The sequence below is a fragment of the Glycine soja genome, chromosome 17 (assembly GCF_004193775.1).
Source record: "Glycine soja cultivar W05 chromosome 17, ASM419377v2, whole genome shotgun sequence".
Lineage (NCBI taxonomy): Eukaryota > Viridiplantae > Streptophyta > Magnoliopsida > Fabales > Fabaceae > Glycine > Glycine soja.
Window position 1 is genome coordinate 35788500 of NC_041018.1, and position 11602 is coordinate 35800101.

General features: G+C 32.0%; 1 protein-coding gene across 1 annotated transcript; it reads right to left on the reverse strand.

Moving 5' to 3' along the window:
* Window positions 1–5678: 5678 nt before the first annotated feature.
* On the reverse strand, window positions 5679–9972 carry LOC114391704. Its single transcript, XM_028352674.1, has 7 exons — window positions 9933–9972; window positions 8159–8376; window positions 7880–8008; window positions 6792–6923; window positions 6660–6699; window positions 6144–6241; window positions 5679–5738 (listed from the first exon to the last, which is right to left on the reverse strand). The coding sequence occupies exons 1-7, from the start codon at window positions 9970–9972 to the stop codon at window positions 5679–5681; spliced, it is 717 nt and encodes a 238-aa protein (XP_028208475.1).
* Between the last annotated feature and the right edge of the window lie 1630 nt (window positions 9973–11602).

Consider the following 11602-nt stretch of genomic DNA (forward strand, 5'->3'; position numbering starts at 1 on the left):
AATTGGTGTTCTGTTGCGAGTTTGTTGTAGGATTGATGTGTTCCTGTGCTAGGTGTGTACCTTAGGAATTAGAATTTTTTATAATTAGCATAAAAATTGTGTGGTGGTGATTTTGTTTATACCAGATATGTTGGCCTTTCAATCTTGTTCTTTTTATTTTTTTTATTTATTTTTTTCACACCGCAGTGTATATGTGTACATATATATTGATACTGTTTTCTTTTTACAAACTTTATATTTTATTTCACGTGGGTGATTTCTCGTCATGAAATTCATATGTGTAGGGATTGTTGGATAATTGAATTGGCTAAAATCATTTAAAGAAATTAACTAAAGTTGTATTCACATTGTAATTAGGCATTTTCTTGATGTTGGTAACTTAGTTGAAATATATTTAGAATATAGGTATACATGTTGTTCATAGAAATCAATATGAGTATATATATTTTATTGTTATATATAATTTGTATTTACTTAATGATATATTTGATATTATTGTGATTATTTTATATTAATATATATTTAATACTTTTTATATGTTATATATATATATATATATATATATATATATATATATATATATTTTATGTGTATTTTATAGTTATTTGTTTATAAGCCTTGAAGTTAAATATTGTATGTTATTATTATTATGATACATTGTTATTTAATTGTTGAGTATATTTTGTAATTAGTTAGTGTGAAATGTTAAACTTTAGACATGAAATATGGTTGTGAATGAGTGTGTGATTGATATTTGTAGTGATATTACTTGTCATGTGAGTTATGAGTTATACAGTAACCCGATCAGTGTTTACCTTGAGAGAACTTTTATGCGCAGTGTTAAAGGAAATTGTAGGATTCCTAGTTAGGATCCTGAAGGGTTAAACTATAGCGCAATTTGTTAAATATGTTTGAAATATAAGAGTGAGGTCGTGGGTATTATATAACTCATAAACAGTGTCTGCATGTAAAAAAAAAATATTTTAGGGGTTGGACCTGAATCAGGAAGGTGAGGCCCAAACGGATTCTTCAGAGTCTAGGCCTTGGGGGTAAAGATACTCGGTTTGAGTGCTCCTTTAAGCCCATGTTGATCCCATGTGGTTGGGGCATTCTCGCAAAACAGAGTAACCCTGACTTGTCACCTTATGATGTTACTTAGTGTGAGTGACTGAGTATACCCATTGTGTGGTGTGCTTTGTCATGTACTCCTAAGCGCCCAGTGTTGTTTTTCACTGACATGGTACCACATTGCATATAGGCTTGAGTCTTAGTATAATTGTTGCATAACGCTTGTGTTTGAATTTCATTGAGTTAACAATTGTGGTTGATGTTATTTTGTGGAGTGTATAAACATGAATGGGTGTGAATAATGTGTGCGATTTTGTGCAGTAATGTTATTTATATACATTCAGCTTTAAGTATTATATGTTTCACATGCTCTAATGTTTTATTATATACGAATGTGATAACTCACTCCCGGTGTGTGTTTGTGTTTGGGCTGATTGCCACTTTGTTTCAGGTGAGGCTTCATATGATGAGTCACATGCTAGAGATGGAGAGACTTAGTCTGTGATAGGGATATGCTCTGATAAGTGTGACATTGGGGCATAGGATTTTACTTCGCATATTATGATTTTCACATGTTATGATTTACTGAATGATATAATTGTGTTATACTTTTCTACTTTAGTTTCTTTCTATTATTTATTTAGAGTGAATGACCTTGTTTTGAGCCGGGATAATCTTACCTTTTATTAAAAAAAATAATTCTATTATGTTTTCACTAAGTGGATGTGAACCTTTATCCTTTTGAATTGATTTAAATTAAATGTGTTTAAAAAGAAAAAATTATTAATTAATTTTGCATGTTTTTTCCTTCTTTTATTATTATGTGTTTATAATCTTTTAATTAAATTTTGTATGATTTATTTAATTAGTTAGTTATAATTGTAAGGGCAGAGGGTGTCACACGTGATCTCCAAGCCCAAGAAGAAGATGGGAACCAGCATCACGCTTTCTGAGTTCAACCATTGCAGTTTTGACTATGGCCTTACACGTGATGAGACGTTCACCCTTCTCACTAGTCCCAAGGCGTTTTGCTTAGGAAATGCAATTCAATGCCATGGCAGTAATTTCTCCTCCTATGATCGCTCCGACGGTCGCTCGCTCAACCGCGACGACAGCAACAATGAAGGCTCATGAAGGGGGAGGGAGGAGACAGAAGGTCCAACATTGGATTGAAGAACGCCTTAGGAGAATTTTTGTCCAGGCTTTATGATGTGTAGAGTTAATTGAAGAACGTATGTCAGCCTGAGTTCTCAGATTCAGTGTAAATAGCTAATTTAATTTGAGTTATTGAAAATTTGATTTCTTTGTTCTAAATCTTGATATGTGGTGTTTATGAAAATGCCTTATGCTTTTGATTCACATTTAATCAACTGGTGGCAATGACATTGTTACTAATGGGTGTTTGGAAACATATTGATGGGTGTTTTCAGAAATGCCTTATGCTTTTGAGTCACATTTAATCCACTTTGATAAAAGTTTCCTCCAATCATGATTATATTATCTATTAATCTTGCATTAAGAATTTAAACCATTTTTTTAAGATGTGGTAAGAGCAAAAATGCACCTTTTTGACTATTGAATATATTTGTCTTGTTCTTATTTCATTTGTCGAATCCTAGATGGTCAGTCAGAGCTTCATGTGTTAGATTAGTAACTAGAAGTTTGGTAGATGTTGCTATTAGCTTTGAGGTAGTTATAAATGCTTGTTTAGTTTTCATAGGCAGCGTATTCATTTACACGATCTTGTCTTCTGCATCTTTTCTCATTCAGTGCCTGGTTTATTTTCTATTTTAAGTATTTAAAAGATAATCATGATTTAAATTTGAATATTCCATCTTGAGTTTGTTCTATTTTAGTGTTTATAGTGATAGAGCCCAAATTCGTTGCAATTAGGGAACTGGAATAGGAATAAAGGTTATTTCTACACATTTTAGATACATATAGAAGAGACTTCAATGTTTTCTACTATGTCTATATTTCCAAAAAAAATTCAACTTTTGTCTTAGAATAATGGTTTTACTAGGTTCTTATGAGAAGACTTTCTGCTTTTCTTATACTAAATTACTTGGCTTTTTGTAGGAATAATTTTGGCAATCATGCTATGGGGATCTTTGATACCCTCATGGTCTTTCAGCTCCTTAGCTTCATATCTCACCAGTCGAGATCACTCTTTTTATTACAATTCTGTCATTGGTGCAATCTACTGGCAATTAAAGTTCTATTTTGACCACATTCATGTATGTCTTGCAATTAGTGAAGCAAAACAACTAGATTGGGAATGAGAATGAGGTAGCTATGGGAATAGTGCACTGTTTGGAGCATTTGCATCAATTGACACTACCCATTGCCCAAAAAAAACTCTTGTTATTTTTAACAGTTATTTGGTGCATGTTGCTCATGGTTTCTTATTTTTCTTATCAAATATTACTTTTTTGTTTGCCATTCTACTCTGAAAATTTTGGAATTATGTTGTACATTGGTAAGATATTGATTGTGTTAGTATTACCAATGATCAATTATGATCTAGCTACAGTCGTGTTTAGCCATCCCTATTTGGACCAAATGATAGGTAAAAGTTTTGTCGAGACAATATAAAACTTTTGAGGTTAATAATTTGCATTGTCTTAATAATTTTGTTTTTGACATATATAATCAGAGTATACTGTCTCAAGAGGGTTAACCCTTTTAATCTTAGTGTTTCATTATTTAAGGGAGATTCTACTATCTGTGATTTGGTTTCTAACTTTGAAACACATTGTACTAAGTATTTGATATACAAATTCTGCTATAATTTCTATAATTTTTAAGGGTGGTTAATAAGTCACCATGCTTGTGGCCTCAATTTTGAGTAATAGAGCATGATTTAGTTCATGATGGAAGCCTGTTGCATTAGTGCATTATTCTACTTCTAGCAAGTTCCCATTGAAGTTTTTTTTTTTTTTTGTGAATAGTTGTGAACTGAGACATTTGAATATTTGATCCATCTTTCCAACTCTGCCTAGTGAGGAGAAAAAGGTTCTTATTTTTGTGAATAATTTTGAATTGTGATAAGGTAAGTACATGTGATTTTATCCAATCCATTGCACCTGGACCTGCATATTTATCTTGTTTTACTTGACAGGAAATCTCTATCATGGGAAAAGCTAGGTTTGCAAAATGGATTGATTTCAATCCAATCTATTGAATTTTCAATACTTTTATTTGTTAAAGGCATTTTTCGATTATAATAGAAATAATGACACTGACATTGAGTAAGTCATTCATATTTTTAAACTTGCTATTCAAGTTGACAAGTGGTAAATATGATTATGATAAGAAATCTCTGTTATTTCAATATTATAATATTTTATTTAAGAATATTTCTAATAGTATTAATATAAAAAGAAATAATTTGGAAAGTTCATGTACATGCTTGAGTTTAAGTCCACTCTATTCCTTTGTCTCATGATCCACTGTTATCATAGCACTCTGCCATTTTTTAACCCACAGGGAAAAGGTTTATGCCTCTGTTATTCCATTTGGCTTCTAGTTTGGGAAGCTATAGTTTTCTAAATGTTGAGCATAGCTCTAGGGGTAGGGAGTTGAATCATTTTCTGGTGTAATTGTCCTACATTCCTATCTTATTGCAAGTTCAATAAGACTATTCAACTATTCATACATTTGGTTCCCATCACGAGATTTTGTATTACTCATGTTATGCACAAGGTTGTTAAAGACAATAGATATCAAATTGTTACTTTAATGGGGAGGTCAATGCTCCTTCCTATACCAATTGCTTTGTTTAAATGTGCTACCTCCTACTGAAGTTGCAACCTTATGTTTTTGAATTAAAAGCTGATTTCATTTGAAGTGAATGGGCATGAATGCGAGTAGCCTCTGTAGTGATTACTACATATTTCATACCTAAAAAGATAATGAATTTAAGGGAAGGTACATAAGATCTGTGTTTTTTCAATATGTTTCCTTTGTTGATTGATATTCCTCTTGCTTCCAGAGATCAAGGTACAAAGTTTACATGTTAGAAGCTACATACAAGGATCCGTTGGTGCATTTATTTATTCTTTCCACCGAGCAACATTGAGTATTATTTTTACCTTTCTTTTAGCCTTTAAACCAACTGATAATTTAGTATCACAACAAAGAGGTTTATCTTTCTTTTATGTTGCCCTTTTAAATGATGGGATTAACTGCAACTTAATGTGAAGGTTTGCTATAAATTTGGTGTTATTTAGTTGAAAGTGTTGGCATGATCGAGCCATAACATTAGTTCAAATGGTATAATAATGTCTTTTGTGTCTTCATTGTTTCTCTTTTACTCACTTTATCATTATTATTTCATGGAGATGATTTAAAGGAAAGCAAAATGCAGGAGGTAATTGTAGCATTTGCACATATTTATCTCGTAAGCCTTTTGTGTGTAATTTGAGTGTTAATGAACCAATTATTGAAGTCATGTTGGGATTTAACAAGCATACTTTTATGCATTTGTTAGCATTCTAGTGACCATGTTTTATTTTTGGTTTATAAAGAAAAGGAGCAACTACATATAATGAAAACAAAACCAAAAGAACAATAACATTCTAGAGTGTAATGAGCTCAGCTCAGTATGCTTAATTCCAATTAATTTTGAAAGCATATTTACCTTGAAGCTTCTTCAAATATTCTATAATCTGGACAAAATTACCCAAAATCCAATAAGTACACACATACCCAACAAGCAAAGGAAGTTGCTTATAATTTAAATAAGCATTGAAGCAACATGAATCTCCACCAATTTTCACGAATTATTATGCTTGCCATATTGACTAGACTTGTCATTTTTATACATCAAAATATCATAATCAAAACATAATGTATAAGAATGGATCAAAAGCCTTATGTTCCTAACTATTAATTTCAATAATAAAGCTAATAGTTGCATGGTCAAAAATAGATAATTTCCAATTAAACATAATAGCCAATGAATGCATAGAAAACCAACAAACACAAAAATATGAATGATTAAGTTAAAAAAATAAAATTGATTACACACAAATTTAGCATCAAAGATATAATAATAATCTATTAATACCAACCTTTGCTGAATGCAGTGAAGAAGAAAGTTTCTCAAGAAGCAGAGGAATGACAAATGGCTCAAAGAGAGGTGTAAGGAAAATTCCATGGTCACTGATTTCTGAAATTTCCCAGATTGCACAGTATGAAAGGAAAATTCCATGGTTACTGATCTAGATGTAAAAATCAGTCATTTAAGAAAGCAACATAACTATAAGAACACAAGCATTTAACTTGAACCCCTGAAATTTCACATGGTTATCTGCAGAGCCTTGTCAGGTTTTTTTTTGCAAAATTGCTATCTATCTTCAAAAAGAAAGCACAAGCAAAGAAAACCATAAACCTGTTTTACCCTAACCTTCAATTTTATAATCCTGAATATAAAATCCAAACATTTTAGATATTTTTTTAATTAAAAAATGAGAGGGAGGGGAGAATGAAATATGAAGGAACAAATTTAAAAATTCCAGAGGTTCAAAACAAAGAGTAAATGACTAATTGTAAGAAAATGTAACCAATAAAAGTAAATCCCCACATACCATCAAAGAGAGAATAAAACCAACCATTTCTCCATTTGAACTGCAAGTATAACCAAGATAAGAACTTATATATCAGAGACATCTAGATATCTAGTGAATCCAATATTGATTCCACTAAATTGTATCATTTACCTCCCTAACTGCTGTGGGAAAGTGGGCTACGGCTCGGGAATATGCACATAAGCGCTCTTCCATGGCTTCTTCAAATGTTAACCCCTTTTCACTTGATGCTGTTGATGCCAGTTCTGTTATAAGGTTGGACAACTAAAAGTGCAAACATTAGTCAGTTCTCATTGTAGTGTTATTTTTTTTTAGTGTTAAATACATTATCAATATTAGCTCAAGATGTTTGTCAAAAAATCTCTACGTTTTCTTCCTTCTCTTATTATGGCCCAAATTTGCATGACAAACATAGTTTGTGTCTATAATTTGTAGCTCACAGATTTCATTCAAGGCAACAAATCAAGTTCAAAGTCAGGTCACCCATTTTGGACAGAGCTCCTTTAGTTCAGGATCAACCCTTCAAGCATACCACATCTAACAAAAAAATAAATTGAACTTTGAAGATATTTCATATTAACTTGATTTCACCCAAGACTCAGCCATAGCCATTTACCTACTCATTGAGAAAGGTCACTGAGTAGACACATCTTCAAGATCCAAAAGAAGAAATCATATATATACATATGAGAGAGAGGATACTGATGCAATCACCAACCATCCTATTAACTACCCAATTTTAATCAAATCATGTACATGTAATATTGTTTCCCAATCAAACAAAATATCATTGGTTAAGATCATGTTTCGTTAAGTTTGTCCATAAACACTTATAAGAGAAGAGAATGAAAAGAAAAAATGAAATAATTTTCTCCCATAAGTTAAAATCAACTTTTTGAAGAAGCCAAACAATTTTGTTTTTTTACTCAGCAAATTATTTGTATTATATATGAAGGGCACAAAGGGTGCCCCAACCTATATACAAGATGGAACCAATCACCCAATGCAAAAAATCCAACCATCCCCTGCAAGTTACAGAATATTAATATGCTAATTTTAACTTCTCCAAAAGCTCATTTTACTAATGCACAAGTTAAATTTAGCTTATAGAATAAAATTTTATGCTTGTTATCATATTCTCCTATATAAATATTTATAGAGAAGTTGATCCAAACAAAATTTCATTTTATCTTTGAGAATATGTCTATTGCAAAGCTTACTTCAGTGTGGAATTCAATGTCCACGGCACCTACTGAAACCCCTCCATGAGTTGCTCCAACAAGCATAACGGAACAAATCCATATACGTTTCTCCAACATCTGCTTTTGAAACACCTCCTTGTCAAGAACCTGGCTTTTAAACATACATAAGCGTGTAATTATAGTCTCTAAAGTTGCTATGATTTTAGCCCATAACCAAGTTAACCGCAGGGATTTCAATTTGAAGATTTATGTAAATCCAGGGGCTAACTAGTATGTATGACAGTAAAAAGAAGAAACCTTGCAAGAGAGGCCTCCAACATTTAATCTAGCAGCTACAATAGAAGCCCACTTGCCATATGCAGCAATGAGTCGTTCAGGATTGGTATCAGTCCTACCATCAATAGGGGTTTCTCCAATTTTGGACACAACAAAATAAGCCAACACCTGGTTTGCATCTTCCAAACCTTTGCTCTCAAGCCACGGCTCCATCATTCCGTTCTGGAAGAACACTAAATCTGCGGCATGACCAATAACAACTCCTTAATACCGACAACATTGTCCAACCAAACCCAATGGAGGAAAAAAACTACTTACCACCCCATCTAGAAAAAGGTGTAGATTGAACGGCGGTTACTGAACGACGGCTGAAGATGTTCGACGATGGGGCGAGGCGGTGTGGAAGATAGCTACGGAGGAGACGGTGACCTCAAGGAGGGTTGAAGGTTATGTGCGTAGTCCAGTAGTGAGTGAGGGCACGAGACAGCTGGTTTCATGTCGGGCAAGTCTAAGATGGTGCTTTCCAAGAACATGGTGGAAAAGCAGTGTTCATAGACGGTCTTTTCTAGCACTGTCTCTGTTGACAAAGTTCTTAATTACAAAAATATCACCGCTTAAGCAACTACGACAGTGTAGCAATCAAACATAGTTGTAGAAGTTAAATATTTACATAAATGTCACCATGCACCCTACTACGACGTTTATAATGCCACCAACTTGAAGTTGTGTTGTAAAAAAACCTTTTTTTGGTAGTGACAGAGAGCTTCGGAGAAATGGAAAGTACGGCTAATATAAGATATATTCTTTATTGATTTATTCCTCCTGAAAAAACACAATACATTTTTTACTGGAAAAGCACAATACATTTAAATGGTCCCAAGTGATGCCAATAATAAATAATTATTATTTATACGTTAACATTATATTATTTTAATAAAAATAAAACCTATAATTTATAAAATAAATATCTAAGTTTGACCAATATATTCTTTTAATAATTTTGGTTTAGGACATGTTTAGGCTCCCTAAGCCCTTCCTAACACAAACAAAAACAAATTAACCAACAAAATCGCAAATTTTTAGCAATATTAAATCACAATTAAATTATCTTTATTTTTTAACCATATAATTTTTATCTCATTTCATTATGAATCAAAAAGTTTGTTATGTCAAAAGACATTTACATGTTAACGACGAATCAAGACTCCTAATTGTTTTGATTAAATATCAATAAATACAAATGATAAAAGTTGTATCAGATATGCTATTAAATTATGATTTGTATTTGCACGTCTAAAGTTTGAGACGATACACTTATAAGACGATCTGCTATAACATTTAAGACATTTATTTAATATTTTGTGTATGAGATTCTTTCATGCAAAAAATATTCTCTTAGGACATGTCAAACTCCTACGAAGAATAAATGAAATCCATATGTTGGTCCCATTAAAAGGTGTGCTCTGTTGTTGCAGACCTACTTGATGAAAGAAGTGACTTATTTGCTAAATTACAATACACATTAACTTATCAGCATGGACTTTGCATGAATAAAGGATGTACATTTAATGCAAGCATTAAATTTTTCAACAGACTTAAGACTTCAGACGAAGAACATAGTGAAGAATCCAATCAAGACAACGTACATATACTTAGAGATGAAGGTTATATATGACACAAAAGAAACAATTTTTGAAGAAACAAGACACAAATCATCTATGCAATCTTATTCTTTAATTTTTTTCTTGTAAATTCTTGTAAAGATACTGAGCTCATAAAACATATTATTGTATACCTTGAGAGAAAAGACTAAAAGTGTTGAGTGATATATCCATCTTTAAGAGGATCACATATTTAGGTAGTGAGTAAACAAATCTTGTTGATTTGTTTAGAGCTAGCAATGGCTTGGTATGACAAAGAATACCATGTTTAAGTCAAGTTTGAGGTAGAGCTTGCAAGCGTAAGAAGTGACAATGAGTAATACTTGTAACTTTCATAAGTTAGTGAAACCTTGGTAACTGCCTGGAACTGCAAGTAGTCTCGAGTTTGTGACGAACTAGTATAATTCTTTGTGTATTTCTCTCTTTTGCTTTAATTGACAAAGGGTTTGAATTCATTTTTAAATTTTATATCTTGTTTTGTTTTACAAAGAAAACTGCTTTTATCATCGTCTAACGCAATCTGATCTCCAAGTGTTTTAGGTCTATTTAAATCAAACAATAAATGTGTTATCAATCTTAGAAAAGTTTTTAAATTTTCAAAAACACAATTCAACCTCTCTTCTTGTGTTATTTGCTTCTGCAATGCTCAATACAAGGAATTACATGATTAATAGAGTATAGGCTAGGGAACAATGAAGTCATCCTTGCTAACTCATGAGCAACTCCATTAGTAGCTTACCTCTTAACAAATCCTATTCCATAGGATGAATGAGCAACTAAAATATTTCTACATTCAACGACAATATTTCTCAATTTTGTCTGTCCCCACATGCAGTATTTATCTCACCAACTATCATTTTACAGTCTAATTTAAACACTACATGATTCAAATTTATTGTAGCTACAAAATGAAGTCATTAATAAACCCCATGTTTCACTTTCTTGAACGTCCATGCATGGTTGTCTCCACAATGTCATTGCTTAAACCAATCCCCCTTGCTCATCATGAACACACAAACCAATTCTAGTGGTATCATAAATCATATGTTGTTCTCTTACTTAGCTCACTTAAGCCTCACTTTGTTCATGCTTTGCAAGCTTAACTTCATCAATTATCTTCATAATTCCCCTCGCTCAGGCACTCAAGATGACTTGCTTGAGTGAGGCATGTCAATGTTTCTTGGGTTTGATTCTGACTTGGCTTGCTTAAGCACATAGTATGCAACACTTAAGCGAGAAGAGCTTGGTTTCTTCAATAACTTTTCCTTCAAAAACTCCACAAAAACATCAAAAAAGTCCTACAAAAAAACTAAAATTCTAGAGTTCCAATGTGATTATTCACAATTCACCCCAATCTTAAGGTAAAACAAGGCTCCATGTATTAGAAATGTTCCATAATCACCTACAATCATATGTAAAATTAAAGAATATTTGACGATTACCAACTATCAAAGTATTTGCCATTTATTAATAGTACTAATTATTACTAATTATACTTAAAATGCAGGATGTTATAAAGACAAATCTCTACAAAAAATATATATATTAGAAGAATTAATAAATTTTTAAATTCCTAACTTAAATCTCAAGGTCATATTTTAAAATATTGAAGTGTTACATTTCTCTTCTTCTTTTTAAGAATTTTGTCTTCAAGATTTGATTACTAAATTTAAGTGTTCACTTCTTGACTGCATAGATTTCTTGTCTTCAAGTTAGAAGTAATAATTTTCTTCTTCTTCTTTTTTTAAACATAACCTATTTGACTCTTATATCATTTCCTATTATATATCAATCTCACTTTTTT

Bases quoted from the DNA above. Each gene is read 5' to 3' on its own strand.
- LOC114391704 (XM_028352674.1), bottom strand. From the start codon at position 9,972: ATGGATATATCACTCAACACTTTTAGTCTTTTCTCTCAAG. The intron at 8,009-8,158 runs GTTTCTTCTTTT...TTTAAAAGCCAG, and splicing joins TTGGAGGCCTCTCTTGCAAG to GTTCTTGACAAGGAGGTGTT. The intron at 6,700-6,791 runs GTAAATGATACA...TTATACTTGCAG, and splicing joins TTCCCACAGCAGTTAGGGAG to TTCAAATGGAGAAATGGTTG.